Raw genomic sequence first — 16,243 nt, 5'->3', positions numbered from 1 at the left:
CTCAACTGACCCCCCCTCTCAGACTAAACTTAAGTGTCAGGTGAAGTGGGAATCCGATCTGAATAGTGTCCTGACAGAGGATGAATGGCGTCTGATATTTGACTCCTGTTTTCGTTTGTCTAAATGTGTCTCTGCTATTGAAGCCACAGTTCAGTCTCACTTTAAGTTTGAGATGGCGGGCGTAACTTTTACGTCAGGAAACGCCAAGCTAACCGCAAAATGGGCGGCATGGTGTGACTATAGGAAGACACGGCCCCCTTGAACCACCTACCTGGCCTTGATAGTCTACTTCCAATCTGGAAGTTGTAAATCTCGGGTCATACAACCCTTGTTTATAGTAAAATGACACTTCAGAGAGGCCCCTTAGAATATTAGATTCGCCAATTTTGGGACAGTTAACCTTTGTTACTCCCGGATAAGGGATCTCCTTTAGATGATATCCGTTGTTTATTGTACTCAATTGCCTCTTGTGGTATAGACTGACACGAAGTATCGAATTATTGCTAAGAACTCTACTCGTTTGTATTGTCATGATGCAATGTCTACTCCCTCTCCCCTCCCTTTTTTTTCTTTCTGTAATCCTCCCCCCAAACCCCATTTTATGTGAAAACTAATAAAAATGTAATCTTGAAAAAAAAAAAAAAGAGAGGACAAAACACAACCTCAACATCACAGAAATCATGCAGAACGAATCAGTAATGCATTAACAGTTTTATTTCTTTTTTTAAACAAACGGTTCAGGGCACATGCATTCCCTTTGCAATGTTCAACTGTACAAAAAAATCAAAACCAAACCTGAAGAAAAATAATAGTCAAAACAGATCATGTTGGTTTTTGAACAAAAATGCTTGTGCCACCAACTCAGTGAGGATAGGCTTATGCAGTATATTGCTTTGTCAGCTCTGCTAATAATGGCGATAAGCAAGCTTCCATTTATAGTTTCTATCTGAAACTGCTACAGCAGGAGTTTGACTACAAGCTGAGCAGACTGTCAGTGAACTTGTATTTCGATTAGTCCGGTCTGAACCTGGAATTAAGGTTGTAGCCTGGTCACCAGACAAAGTAAAAATGGTTACATAAGCACCATATATCCTTATGCAGTACATATGGTACCTCTTCACTCCTTGCACTGAGTAAGTGGCAATCTCAGCTGTAACAAAGCAAAACTTGCAGCAAATATAGATATACTGAGAATACACACAGACACAAAAAGCAATGATTTTAAGCTACAAAAAAAAAAAAACCCCACTCAAGCCATACCAAATTAATATGCAAACACAATGACGGGACCTTTAAAGTCTTGTCCAGTTTTAGATTTAATAAAACAAGCCATACGGCCACATCTCACTTATTACTCTGAATTGCTGTGTTAAAATGATATAACTACCTTTCCTGCAAACATGAGTTCAGACTATTATAGGCTGTAGTTAAGACAAGCTTGCCTTACATAAACTGTAGCCTCCAACATACCTTAAATTAACACAGCCAAGAAAATATCAGACTGCCTTGTTTAATTGTGTCAGCTCAAAGTAAAAACAAACCTGAACAGCTATTAACTAAACATGAAAAAACAACCTTTTTGGTCTACAAAAAAAGAAAAAAAAAAGAACATCGTTTATACATAACATCTCCTAAGTTTGCACTGTTTTCATTAATTAAATCTACAGCAAGTAATGGAGGTTTTCAAACTGGTAACCTCACCTCTAGGCCAAAAGCAAGAGGAACAGCTCAATTATAGGACTATACGTATACTTAACCCTCCAGTAATGGCAGCTAGAGCAGACTATTTTTAACTTTGGGGGCTATTTATTTAACGAAAGCTCCACTAGACGTGGACTTGTCCTTTACATAAAAAGTTTACTTTGAGCACAATATATCTACATATTAAGGAATAAGCACTGCTTAACCATATACAATAAACATAGGCACATAGTAATTGAATATTAACATATTGACATCTATTACAAAGATACACTGAAACAAAACAGAATTAACCACTTTCCTTAATATTTTGCATAGAAAAGAAATAAAATGAAAACATTTTTAAAAAGTCAAAAGGCTAACGGCTCACTTTTGTAACATCACATAGACAATGGTTAGGCCAAGGAGAATGTATTACCAAGTCCTTTTATGGTGTTTGATACATTATTGTCTGCTCATGATATCAAGCATCAATATTGTTTCTCAACATAACTGGGTTTAATGTTTAGCATGAATAGCTAAGTGTGACATAGGGGAGGCAGCCTCATCATTTAATGTAAGCAGTAATGCCTACAGACAGAGGGACTCTAAAGCCAAGTAACCTTTAGGCCAGGTACACACTTGCACTGCAGCAGTGAGATTTGTTTTCTTTAAATGCTAGTAAAAATGCATGTCTAATGCATTCAGAACTATCTATAGCACAGGTTCTCAAACTCGGTCCTCAGGACCCCCCCCACACAGTGCATGTTTTGCAGGTCTCCTCACAAAATCACAAGTGAAATAATTACTCCACCTGCGGACCTTTTAACAAGTAACCTGTGCACCTGCTGGGTTACCTGCAAAACATGCACTGTGTGGGGTCCTGAGGACCGAGTTTGAGAACCCCTGATCTATAGCTTTCCACAATACAATACCCACAGTACTTGCATGTGGATGGAACAAATGTTTTAAAACTGTAACACAAGCAGAATGATACTAAAGGCCTAGTAATGGTTTTACCAACATTAACGTTAGTAAAACGCATGTAGTTACTACTAGGTTAGCTGCCTATGAATCTAAACATTTTAGAAAAGAAACAAAAAAGTTACAAAAGTGGATAAAAAAAAAAAAGCACTTGCGAGTTAGAAAATCCCTGCCCTTATACCAGTCTACTTTGTTTTCTCACATTGCAGGGATCCAAACGTCCCTACAGAAGTGCATTGGTAAACGTTTTACATCTATATGTGCTACAAAAACAATGAACATTTTCACATGTACAAAAGTTGTTTTCGCATTTAAAGCTGCTTTTAACAAAAATGACAACTTAATGGGGATTGTGAAATGCCAACAACCATTGCCTAAATTATGAAGCTGGGCAGCACTGCCTGGAAATTTTCTCTGGAAATGTAACCAGCAACAAAATAAAAATCCTCCATAATTCATCTTAATAGAAATGGCTTTCATCTGCAATATGTTCAATTATAAGGTTTAGTATTGAAATGTTTTATTATACAAAACGTATTTCTTACAGGCAATTAGGTAACCTCAGAATCCCTGATATTGGTGAAGTGTGCTTATGAATGCACTTTTGTACTTATGTTCAACATTTACGGAATCACAATGATCTATAAGACTACTGAACTCAGGCAAGCTTTCAGCGGAATCACCAAAGCCATGGTAATATCCATACTGCAAAGCATCAGCAAGCCCCTCCCCCCAGGTAGGCCTAGGAGTCATACAACTATCAGGGCTACCATTAAGATGCAAAGAGCCACAATATTGGGAAGTCGCAGCTTCAGTGTTATGGTCAGTGGCAGTTCCATGCCCATCTAGGCTCTCTTGGTTCCCATTTGTGACATTGCAGAATCCTTTGGATGACAGAAGGCACTTGGAAGGACTGGTTTCCATTTCGCCGAGAGGTGCAACGTGTTCATTATTTTCTTGTCCGTTTGTTAATGTACTGTGCGTGCTACCATTCATATCTGCATTAAGAAACAAACCTGTCACAAATCTTGAGAAGTCTTATAGAAAACCATGTGTAAGAAGGTGGTTGTTACGTTCAATTTCTTATACAATATCTAATTACAATTTATGCACCCTGGGAACCTAATATTCACTGAAACTGCTAACTGGGTCAGAAACTTAAGCAGCATAAGTAATAAAGCAGCCTATTTATACTAATGACCTAGATATTATTTTAGTATAATAAACACCGCCCCAAATAAAAAGAAAATGCAGCTTTTGGTGGAGAACATGGTTTAATGTTAAAATAAAAACTACCTGCAACACTCCACCTACTGGATCCACAGGGATTTGAAACAAGCAGAGCAGTTGTTGATGACCCCATGCTGACCGATTTCCTATTCTCCCTAATTTGATCTTCAGAGGACTGGGGCAACCATAAGTGCTTGGCTTGTTTCAAAGATACCAAGAAAGAAGAGGAAAGTGGAGAGCAGGGTGGTATCCTTATACGCACCAGGGACCATGGCAGACCTAATCTCTCACTCACTCACACACATTTATTAAAACTAAAAGAAACTGTGTAGAAGAATAAACAGAAATACTCTGACTTTGTCTATAAACCTCAAACTTATTTTGGGTACACTTACAATGCACAATGTTGCTGTGCCTTTATGTGGATGGAGTAAGTTAATTTAAATTAGTTTCAAAATGGTTTATGGGAGATCAAAAGTGCAATAAAGGATTCTATTTCGTTCCAGGAAAAAGATATTGCAACACACAAATATAAGACTCAGGTGACGATAATATATGAGTGTATACAGGTTGTTCATACAGATAATTTTACTACATGTCTAATATACTCCAAATTTAAATTGTTTTTATGAGACAAATGTCCATGGTGGTCAAAACAACAACAACTTTCAACTGAAATACATTATAATGCTATAGGTCCTGTTACACAAAGCATTTTAATCTGCACGTTTTAAGCTGCACTACTTAAAAACACTAATTTTCCCAACTGTGATAACACTATGAAATTAGATATGAGCGGTTCTAAAACTGTAAAAGAACTGGGGTTTAGCACCTGTGTGACATCATAAACTACGGTAAACGATTATTTCCAGGGTCATTTCTACAGGTTTCATACGGAAAGCTTGTACAAGATGGAATAATGCACTATTGTAAATTACAGATAATAGAAGTTACTGTATCTTGCATTTTTGTGATCTATATAAGATATTTCTCCCTACAGAAGCATACACAATTATATGCTCCCAAAACTCCTCTGTAACTTCTGGTATATATACAGGGCATTATTCCATAGTGTGAAGAACTGTCACCATAATAAAGTTTCCACTCTATAAAACAAAATACTTTGAGGACATAACAATTGCAACATAAATGCAGACAATTCCTGTTTCTTTATTTTTTAGGTAAGGTTTATCCTTCCCACTAGATTGTTAGCTCTTCAGAGCAGGGCCCTCTTTCCTCTTGTTGTCAAAGCCCTCTTCTCAACACATTTCACTCGCAACTCTCTCCTACTCTGCGACCATCTTTACTCGCTTTTTCTCCTACTGGTAAAGGCTCCTCTCTATCTATGGCCGCCAGCCCCAAGTAGTACGATTACATACTTCCCAACATGACCCTCTCCAGGAGGGACAGAATGCTCTGCTTCTGGACTTTTCTCTTAATGTATGATTGCAATAACCTGTGTTGAACAGGGTAATAGATAAGAAAAGTGTTTCAGCACAGGTGAGGGCCATCATGAATTAAGAGGAAAGTCCAGGAGCAGAGCATTCTGTCCCTCCTGGAGAGGGTCATGTTGGGAGGTATGCGATTATTACTCCCTCGCTACTTACATCCTAGCTGTATTATGTTTTGAGAATTGTGGTGCTCTGTGTTACCTGTACTCTATTTTGTTATTTATTTACTGTAATGCTAAGTTTTGTCTCCCTGTACTGGCCTTTGTACGGCGCTGCAAAACACTTGTGGCGCTCTATAAATAAAATGTAATAATAATAATAATATTACAATTGTTGCTATTTAATTATGTACCAAGTGTTGTTTGCAAACGAGTACCAGAACTCTTCTTACATACCACGGACTGCATATTATGTAAGGGAAGATAAAGTAAAACAAATGGTAAAGATGACATTTGTCCATAAAAGGGAATATGTAAAATCTCCCTGAAGTATTGTGTAGCTATAATGACAGGCTGCAAAATAAATGTAACAGACGTGACATTTAATAAAGACATTGGGGCCAATGCAAAGATAAACGCAAGTCCACTATACAGACATATTTTGAGGTTTTCAGCACTGTACATGCTCCATAGCCAAACGCACACCTCTATGAGTGATAAGTAATTCAGTTGCATCTACAATGGGCGTAGCTGGGCATTCACACATAGGGTAAGCTTAGCATGGGACTGTACAGTTGTGCGTACACAGGAGATCCTTCTGCTTCCAGACCTCTTGCACCAGGTAAAGGACTGGTGCAAGGACACCCTGATAATGGTGAAGCAAATTCTACAGCCAGGACTGGTTGCAGAGGTGCATACAGCTTGGCATGAACTTGCCTTTAGTTCCATGCACACATTGTAGGTGTAATGGCATCAGAGTTGCATTCAATTCGGCATCAGCACGAACGTGTAATTCCTTCCTTTCAAATTACTACACCTGGCCTAAAAAAATTCTTGGATTAAATATTAGTAGAATGTGGTTTTTTTTTATTCAATTCTTCACTGAAGTGACGTGCTAGTACTTCCGTCCCATATTGTGCAGATGGAACGATGTATAAACATTTTTGTTTTGTCACTGTTCTTAATATAAGATTTTATTCAATAAAATATGCACATATACTTTATTTGCATTGCTGTTGCCATAGAATATAGTAGATGGACATGTCTGCAATTACTTTGATAAAACAAATAATAATTGAGATTTGTTAAAAGCCATTTACGGTCATTATAATAACATTTTATAATCTCAAAGCGCACACACAAAATAAAAAATACAGCCTGACAACCCATTACAACCAATTTCCCAAAAGTGAACTTATAGTGCTCTAAATTACTAAACTTAGATATTGTTTTGATATAAATATGCTTCTAGATTTAATATCGCAGCATTCCTTTTTTGTTAAAAGACAAATATATTCACTATTGCTTATCTTACATACCAATGTTTTCTTAAGTAAACCTCTAACCATGAAAGCTCCTGTACCCTGGCCTTCAAACTCCACACACCAAGTAGTGTAACGTAGTCTGCCATGATACTATAGCACTTGCTGCATACAGTGTAACAAAAGTGAGCCTCAGTGACCCATGATTGTATTAGGGCAACAATGCCTATTGCTCAACAGCCACTCCAAAAGGCTACAAATGTTCTTACAGCTGTTAATATCCTGCTGACATCCAGGCAGAAAGAAGCAATTAAAAAAAAAAAGTGTTCATAGTGGATTGGTCCAAATTACACTATACTGCTGTAAATCTATGATACAAGACTAGGGCAAAGGACAGTGACCTGAGAGATATTTAAACTCCTTTTAAAAGGAGTTTTCCACTTCTCCCCCCCCCCCCCCAATCTTCTTTTGCTTAGATCACTGCTGGTCCGTCTCCGGATATCCCTGCAGTCACAAATTCAGCTCACTGAACATGGTCACCTCCAGTAATAATGACTAGACAGTTTGTTTAACCTGGGGTGGCCATGGTGGATGCCAGTACCTAATCGAATGAATGCCACAACCAGTTACTGTCATGGGACAAATACAGTCTTGGCACAGTTATAAGTTATCCAGATTCCATGCCTGGAAAGGGATTCATGCTGCTAGAAAGATCCGTGGAGGTAAATGGGATGGACACTGCCATTACATCCAAATGCTATTATACATGATTACATTTAAAAAAAAAAAAAAGGTTACAAGAGGACATGCCTTAAAATGCCCCTGGTGGCTTAGGACGAGATGTATCAAATATCGGCGAGAGATAAAGTACCAACCAATCAGCACCGGTCACTTTCAAACACAGCCTGTAAAATGACAGTTAGAAGCTGATTGGAAGGTTCTTTATCTCTCTCCATGCTTTGATACAACGTAGTCTCACTGCTTTGATCTGTGGGAAGTAGGCGGTTATTCCTAATAATGTCTTCTGTGGCTTGGGCCGCTTTAGAGTTTATGGTTTTAAAAAGTCTGGCTTATTGACCGCACCAAAACATCTGCACATATTACAAGGATGTTCTATATAAGCTAAAACAAGTGCATCCAAGAACATTTTAGCGAGACTGTAATTTAATGACTTTCATGCCAGTATAAGTGTCCAGTGAATGTAATCAAAATTAGAGTTCATTTAAAATGAATATCCACTTGGTCAAAAAAGGGGGTATAATGATTACAATAATTCTGGCCCAGTGTGCAAACTGCAGAATGGATACTGTAAAGCAGATCTTTGTCGTACTTTATAAAACAAACAGAGTGTGCTGTATGGGAATACTCCTCTATGTTACCAAGTAATACAGACTGCACCCAAAAGTCTTTATTAAATAAGGTACTATTTTTTAAAAGCTATGACACAAATGGATTAAAGTTGATATGGTCAACATCAGTTGATACTTGAGACCGTTTTAAAAATAAGCATACTGACTGATGCAACGGAAGTGTGTTTGTACTGTAGACACCGTGCAAATATTAGCATCTGTTGGTCTAACAGAAGTGCTCTCCTGAGGTTTCAGATCTTCATTGGTGTTGCAGCATGTGCCAGAAAACTGCCCAATCCCACCTGATATTTCTGAGAGAGTTTCTACATGCATGTTCTCATCATCATCTTCCATCCCTCCTGCCACGTACTTGGTCGGACTTGTGACAAAGCTGCTTGCTGTAAAAGAGAAAATTAACATCTATAGAATGTGAAAAAACCTGGTGTCCGAATGAACAGTATTTGCACATACAACATCCAGTAACCATGGACTGTTAGAAACCACTTGGGCTGTACTACATTTAGGAACATGTATATATAATATTAGCAAAGCAGGTGTCATACGAAACCTTAAGTTGCTAATAATTAAGTTTAAATGCAGCTTCTGCTTACCTTGGAACAAGTAAAATATATATATATATATATATATATATATATATATATATATATATATATATATATTTTTTTTTTTTTTCTAAAAGGTTAAACAGGTAAGTATACATGTCAGGGGATCCCTGAACTAAAATCACATTGAAAGCAAAGAAATGCATGCCAAGGAGCAAAACAATTGGAAAAGAAAAACAGCTGCGTTCGTAGGAGTGAAAACAGAAAAATAAAAGGAGAGCTGACATAAGTTTATCTCTAAAAATAAGATTTTAATCACCGGTAAATCTATTTCTCGTAGTCCGTAGTGGATGCTGGGACTCCGTAAGGACCATGGGGAATAGCGGCTCCGCAGGAGACTGGGCACAACTAAAGAAAGATTAGGTACTATCTGGTGTGCACTGGCTCCTCCCTCTATGCCCCTCCTCCAGACCTCAGTTAGGATACTGTGCCCGGAAGAGCTGACACAATAAGGAAGGATTTTGAATCCCGGGTAAGACTCATACCAGCCACACCAATCACACCGTATAACTCGTGATACTATACCCAGTTAACAGTATGAAATATAACTGAGCCTCTCAACAGATGGCTCAACAATAACCCTTTAGTTAAGCAATAACTATAAACAAGTATTGCAGACAATCCGCACTTGGGATGGGCGCCCAGCATCCACTACGGACTACGAGAAATAGATTTACCGGTGAGTAAAATCTTATTTTCTCTGACGTCCTAAGTGGATGCTGGGACTCCGTAAGGACCATGGGGATTATACCAAAGCTCCCAAACGGGCGGGAGAGTGCAGATGACTCTGCAGCACCGACTGAGCAAACTCTAGGTCCTCCTCAGCCAGGGTATCAAACTTGTAGACTCTTGCAAAAATGTTTGAACCCGACCAAGTAACAGCTCAGCAAAGTTGTAAAGTCGAGACCCCTCGGGCAGCTGCCCAAGAAGAGCCCACCTTCCTCGTGGAATGGGCTTTTACAGATTTAGGGTGCGGCAGTCCAGCAGCAGCATGTGCAAGTTGAATCGTGCTACAGATCCAGCGAGCAATAGTCTGCTTAGAAGCAGGAGCACCCAGCTTGTTGGGTGCATACAGGATAAATAGCGAGTCAGTTTTCCTGACTCCAGCCGTCCTGGAAACATATACTTTTCAGGGCCCTGACTACGTCCAGTAACTTGGAATCCTCCAAGTCCCAAGTAGCCGCAGGCACCACAATAGGTTGGTTCACATGAAAAACGGTTACCACCTTAGGAAGGAATTGGGAACGAGTCCTCGATTCCGCCTTATCCATATAAAATACAGATAAGGGCTTTTGTATGACAAAGCCGCCAATTCTGATACACGCCTGGCCGACGCCAAGGCCCACAGCATGACCACTTTCCACGTGAGGTATTGTAGCTCAACGGTTTAAGTGGCTCAACCCAATGCGACTTCAGGAAATCCAACACCACGTTGAGATCCCACGGTGCCACTTGAGGCACAAACGGGGGCTGACTATGCAGCACTCCCTTAACAAAGTCTGAACTTCAGGCAGTGAAGCCAGTTCTATTTTGGAAGAAAATTGATAGAGCCGAAATCTGGACCTTAATGGAACCCAATTTTAGGCCCATAGTCACCTCTGACTGTAGGAAGTGCAGAAATCGACCTTGCTGAAATTTCTCCTTTGGGGCCTTCCTGGCCTCACAGCACGCAACATATTTCCGCCATATGCGGTGATAATGGTTTGCGTTCACTTCTGTCCTAGCTTTAAATAGCGTAGGGATAACTTCCTCCGGAATGCCCTTTTCCTTCAGGATCCGGCGTTCAACCGCCAGGCCGTCAAACGCAGCCGCAGTACGTCTTGGAACAGACAGGCCCCCTGCTGCAGCAGGTCCTGTCTGAGCGGCAGAGGCCATGGGTCCTCTGAGATCATTTCTTGGAGTTCTGGGTACCAAGCTCTTCTTGGCCAACCCGGAACAATGAGTATAGTTCTTACTCCTCTCCTTCTTATTATTCTCATTACCCTGGGAAAGAGAGGCAGAGAAGGGAACGCATACACCGACTGGTACACCCACGGTGTTACCAGAGCGTCCACAGCTATCGCCTGAGGGTCCCTTGACCTGGCGCAATATCTTTGTAGCTGTTTGTTGAGGCGGGACGCCATTATGTCCACCTGTGGCCTTTTCCAACGGTGTACAATCATTTGGAAGACTTCTGGATGAAGCCCCCACTCTCCCGGGTGGAGGTCGTGTCTTCTGAGAAAGTCTGCTTCTCAGTTGTCCACTCCGGGAATGAACACTGCTGACAGTGCTAACACATGATTTTCCGCCCATCGGAGAATCCTTGTGGCTTCTGCCATCGCCATCCTGCTTCTTGTGCCGCCCTGTCGGTTTACATGAGCGACCGCCGTGATGTTGTCTGACTGGATCAGCACCGGCCGGTGTTGAAGCAGGGGTCTAGCCTGACTTAGGGCATTGTAAATGGCCCTTAGTTCCAGAATATTTATGTGTAGGGAAGTCTCCTGACTTTTCCATAGCCTTGGAAGTTTCTTCCCTGTGTGACTGCCCTCCAGCCTCGAAGGCTGGCATCCGTGGTCACCAGGACCCAGTCCTGTATGCCGAATCTGCGGCCCCCTAAAAGATGAGCACTCTGCAGCCACCACAACAGCGACACCATGGCCCTTGGAGACAGGGTTATCCGCCGATGCATCTGAAGATGCGACCCGGACCACTTGTCCCACAGATCCCACTGGAAGATCCTTGCATGGGACCTGGCGAATGGAATTTCTTCGTAAGAAGCTACCATCTTTCCCAGGGCTCGCGTGCATTGATGCACCGACACCTGTATGTGTATTAGGAGGTCTCTGTCTAGAGACGACAACTCCTTGGACTTCTCCTCCGGGAGAAACCCTTTTTATCCTGTTCTGTGTCCAGAACCATACCCAGGAACAGTAGACGCGTCGTAGGAACCACCCGCGACTTTGGAACATTCAGAAACCAGCCGTGCTGTTGTAGCACTTCCCGAGATAGTGCTACTCCGACGAACAACTGCTCCCTGGACCTCGCCTTTATAAGGAGATCGTCCAAGTACGGGATAATTATTTCGGCCATTACCTTGGTAAATACCTTGGTGCCGGGGACAGACCACTGGCAACGTCTGGAATTGGTAATGACAATCCTGTACCACAATTTTGAGGTACTCCTGGTGAAGAGGGTAAATAGGGACATGCAGGTAAGCATCCTTGATGTCCAGTGATACCATGAAATTCTCCAGGCTTGCAATAATCGCCCTGAGCGATTCCAATTTGAACTTGAACCTTCGTATATAAGTGTTCAAGGATTTCAATTTCAGAATGGGTCTCACCGAACCGTCAGGTTTCGGTACCACAACATTTTGGAATAGTAACCCCGGCCTTGTTGAAGGAGGGGTACCTTGATTTCACCTGCTGGAAGTACAGCTTGTGAATTGCCGCCAATACTACCTCCCTTTCTCCGAGGGCAGCAGGCAAGGCTGATGTGAGGTAACGGCGAGGGGGAGTCGCCTCGAACTCCAGCCTGTATCCCTGTGATACTACTTGCAGAACCTAGGGATCCACCTGTGGGCAAGCCCACTGGTCCCTGAAGTTCCCGAAACGCGCCCCCACCGCACCTATCTCCACCTGTGGAGCCCCAGCGTCATGCGGTGGACTCAGAGGAAGCGGGGGAAGATTTTTGATCCTGGGAACTGGCTGTCTGGTGCAGCTTTTTCCTTCTTCCCTTGCCTCTGTGCAGAAAGGAAGCGCCTTTGACCCGCTTGCTCTTCTTAAGCCGAAAGGACTGTACCTGAAAATACGGTGCTTTCTTAGGCTGTGAGGAAACCTGGAGGTAAAAATTTTTCTTCCCAGCTGTTGCTGTGGATACGAGGTCCCAGAGACCACCCCCAAACAATTCCTCACCTTTATAAGGCAGAATCTCCATGTGCCCTTTAAAGGCAGCATCAGCTGTCCACTGCCGGGTTTCTAATACCCTCCTGGCAGAATGGACATTGCATTAATTCTGGATGCCAGCCGGCAAATATCCCTCTGTGCATCCTTCATATATAAGACGTCGTCTTTAATATGCTCTATGTTAGCAAAATATTATTCCTGTCTAAGGTATTAATATTATCTGACAGGGTATCAGACCACGCTGCAGCAGCACTATTTATGCTGAGGCAATTGCAGGTCTCAGTATAGAACCTGAGTGTGTATATACAGACTTCAGGATAGCCTCCTGCTTTTTATCAGCAGGCTCCTTCAAGGTGGCCGTATCCTAAGACGGCAGTACCACCTTTTTTGACAAACGTGTGAGCGCCTTATCCACCCTAGGGGATATCTCCCAACGTGACCAATCCTCTGGCGGGAAAGGGTACGCCATCAGTAACTTTTTAGAAATTACCAGTTTCTTATCGGGGGAACCCACGCTTCTTTACACACTTCATTCATTCATCTGATGGGGGAACAAAACACTGGCTGCTTTTTCTCCCCAAAAATAAAACCCCTTTTATGTGGTACTTGGGTTCATGTCAGAAATGTGTAACACATTTTTCATTGCCGAGATCATGTAACGGATGTTCCTAGTGGATTGTGTATATATCTCAACCTCGTCGACACTGGAGTCAGACTCCGTGTCGACATCTGTGTCTGCCATCTGAAGTAACGGGCGTTTTTTGAGCCCCTGATGGCCTTTGAGACGCCTGGGCAGGCGCGGGCTGAGAAGCCGGCTGTCCCACAGCTGTTACGTCATCCAGCCCTTTTATGTCAGGAGTTGACATTGTCGGTTAATACCTTCCACCTATCCATCCACTCTGGTGTCGGCCCCACAGGGGGCGACATCCCATTTATCGGCCTCTGCTCCGCCTCCACGTAACCTTCCTCATCCAACATGTCGACACAGCCGTACCGACACACCGCACACACACAGGGAATGCTCTGACTGAGGACAGGACCCCACAAAGTCCTTTGGGGAGACAGAGAGAGAGTATGCCAGCACACACCAGAGCGCTATATAATGCAGGGATTAACACTATAACTGAGTGATTTTCCCCCCAATAGCTGCTTGTATACATATATTGCGCCTAAATTTAGTGCCCCCCCTCTCTTTTTAACCCTTTGAGCCTGAAAACTACAGGGGAGAGAATGGGGAGCTGTCTTCCAGCTGCACTGTGAAGAGAAAATGGCGCCAGTGTGCTGAGGGAGATAGCCCCGCCCCTTTTTCGGCTGACTTTTCTCCCGCTTTTTTATGGATTCTGGCAGGGGTAATTTATCACATATATAGCCCTGGGACTATATATTGTGATGATTTGCCAGCCAAGGTGTCTTATATTGCCCTCAGGGCGCCCCCCCCCCCAGCGCCCTGCACCCATCAGTGACCGGAGTGTGAGGTGTGCATGAGGAGCAATGGCGCACAGCTGCAGTGCTGTGCGCTACCTTGTTGAAGACAGAAGTCTTCTGCCGCCGATTTTCCGGAACACTTCTTGCTTCTGGCTCTGTAAGGGGGCCGGTGGCGCGGCTCCGGGAACGAACACCAAGGTCGGGTCCTGCGGTCGATCCCTCTGGAGCTAATGGTGTCCAGTAGCCTAAGAAGCCCAAACTACCACCTGTTAGGTAGGTTCGCTTCTTCTCCCCTTAGTCCCTCGCTGCAGTGAGTCTGTTGCCAGCAGATCTCACTGTAAAATAAAAAACCTAAATATACTTTCTTTCTAGGAGCTCAGGAGAGCCCCTAGTGTGCATCCAGCTCAGCCGGGCACAAGATTCTAACTGAGGTCTGGAGGAGGGTCATAGTGGGAGGAGCCAGTGCACACCAGGTAGTCCTAAAGCTTTCTTTAGTTGTGCCCAGTCTCCTGCGGAGCCGCTATTCCCCATGGTCCTTACGGAGTCCCAGCATCCACTTAGGACGTCAGAGAAATATTCATTACGATCTAACATCTAGATACAATAGCATCATAAATCTTCAATAGATTAAAAACATGTATATAAATGTATAAAATATAATAGGTTATAGGTAATAATACACTGGATCACCGCAAACAGATGGATAATAATGTCCGCAGACAATCTGAGTCCCCAAGGTATATGGACTGTATATGAGCACTAGTAGAATTCGGCTCAGTGCTCCAGCAGATGGAAGTTCTAATGATATAGCAACTGTATCACTTATTGCCGTTGTAGCTAGAGGTGGTTACAATGTGTCCCAAATAGAAATACTTTACGTACAATAAGTAGCTGTTCGGAATGGAGAAGCTCAACTCCCTATATTGTGTGCAGAGGCAGCGGTGATATTCCACTGAGTATTTCACTAGAAGTGTAGAATCCACATTATTTATACCCACAAATTGTGTTGTGAACACTAGTATATATCCTCCAGCCTGATGGGTTTATCTCTAAAATATTTATTACGATCTAACATTTAGGTACTATAGCATCATAAATCTTCAATATATTAAAAACATGTATAACATGTACAAAATATAATGGGTAATAATACACTGGATCACCGCAAACAGATGGATAATAATGTCTGCAGACAGAAGATGATAAATATGCTTACCAGAAGTCAACTATAGTCAATGATCTTAGTAAAATAGATCAAGAGTTCAGTTTTTAAATATTATAACTATCAATCCATACATAACTATACACAACTACTGATGTATGTTAAAAGTTTAATAGCGGCTTTACTTGCTCTTAAAGCAATGCTGCCCTCCATAATTTGGCAATTTAATGGACAAAGAACACTTTTCAAGTTTGTACTATTTCATATCTCAGGTAGCTTATTCAGCTCAAGAATGACTGCACTAGTTTTACATATTCTTCCCAAGGACAGTAATTTAAAAAACCAGGTGCAAATCAAAGATTATGGAAAAAAATGGTTATAAAGGGGAGATGCTGTAAGAAAAAGCATGGCATTTTGTTTTTTTGGGGGGGAGGGGGTGTTTGTGTGACACTGTGGCTAAGAAAGTAGCTGGACCGAAATCAGACTACGGTTGCATTGTGTTCTCCATACGGGCAGGAGGCAATTGATACAAGTCTCTGATGCCCTCATTGATGTCAGAATGGATTTCTAACAGAGACCTACTGCTAGAGAGGCAGGTATCATCATCCACTGTACATTAAACAACACGCCCCACTGACACTACTGTAATGTCCTCGGCTTTCCAGGGAACCAGAAACCTTCAGTGGAAGCTTCAGTTCAGGCTAAACTTTTAAAGAATCTTCCAATTCTGAACTCAAAGGGGCCTATTCATGATCACTAAAATGGCCAGTCGCACATGTGGGAACCTTAGCTTCCAAATGTTTTGCGTAATGGGCCATTCATTATTAGTGGTTCAATAGAGCTGCCTAATATTCAACAAACTAAACGTTTTCGGAGTTTGTCTGCGAGAACAAACACCATCTTCAGATGGTGCTGGTTCTCAGTCCCACTGCTTTCTATGGGAAGAAGTTCCGGAGCTGCATAGAAGGATCCACTCCACCGAATCCTCACTCTGAACAATGGCTGTGTGCATACGTTACTTCAGGTAGCACATAC

At 42.2% G+C, this 16,243-nt stretch overlaps 1 protein-coding gene across 1 annotated transcript in view; it reads right to left on the bottom strand.

The window, feature by feature from the left end:
• Positions 1-696: 696 nt before the first annotated feature.
• ANKRD10 (ankyrin repeat domain 10) overlaps positions 697-16,243 on the bottom strand; it is a 47,714-nt gene continuing 32,167 nt past the window's right edge. Inside the window, exons 5-6 of the mRNA XM_063953164.1 lie at positions 8,417-8,512; positions 697-3,662 (exon numbers count right to left, since the gene is read on the bottom strand). Of these exons, the coding sequence (XP_063809234.1) occupies positions 3,226-3,662; positions 8,417-8,512 (533 nt within the window). The 3' untranslated portion in view covers positions 697-3,225. The remainder of the gene's footprint in view (positions 3,663-8,416; positions 8,513-16,243) is intronic.

Source organism: Pseudophryne corroboree, chromosome 2 (genome assembly GCF_028390025.1).
Source record: "Pseudophryne corroboree isolate aPseCor3 chromosome 2, aPseCor3.hap2, whole genome shotgun sequence".
Taxonomy (NCBI): domain Eukaryota; kingdom Metazoa; phylum Chordata; class Amphibia; order Anura; family Myobatrachidae; genus Pseudophryne; species Pseudophryne corroboree.
The sequence above is the reverse complement of the archived record's forward strand: the minus strand, read 5'-3'. Positions and strand labels throughout refer to the sequence as shown.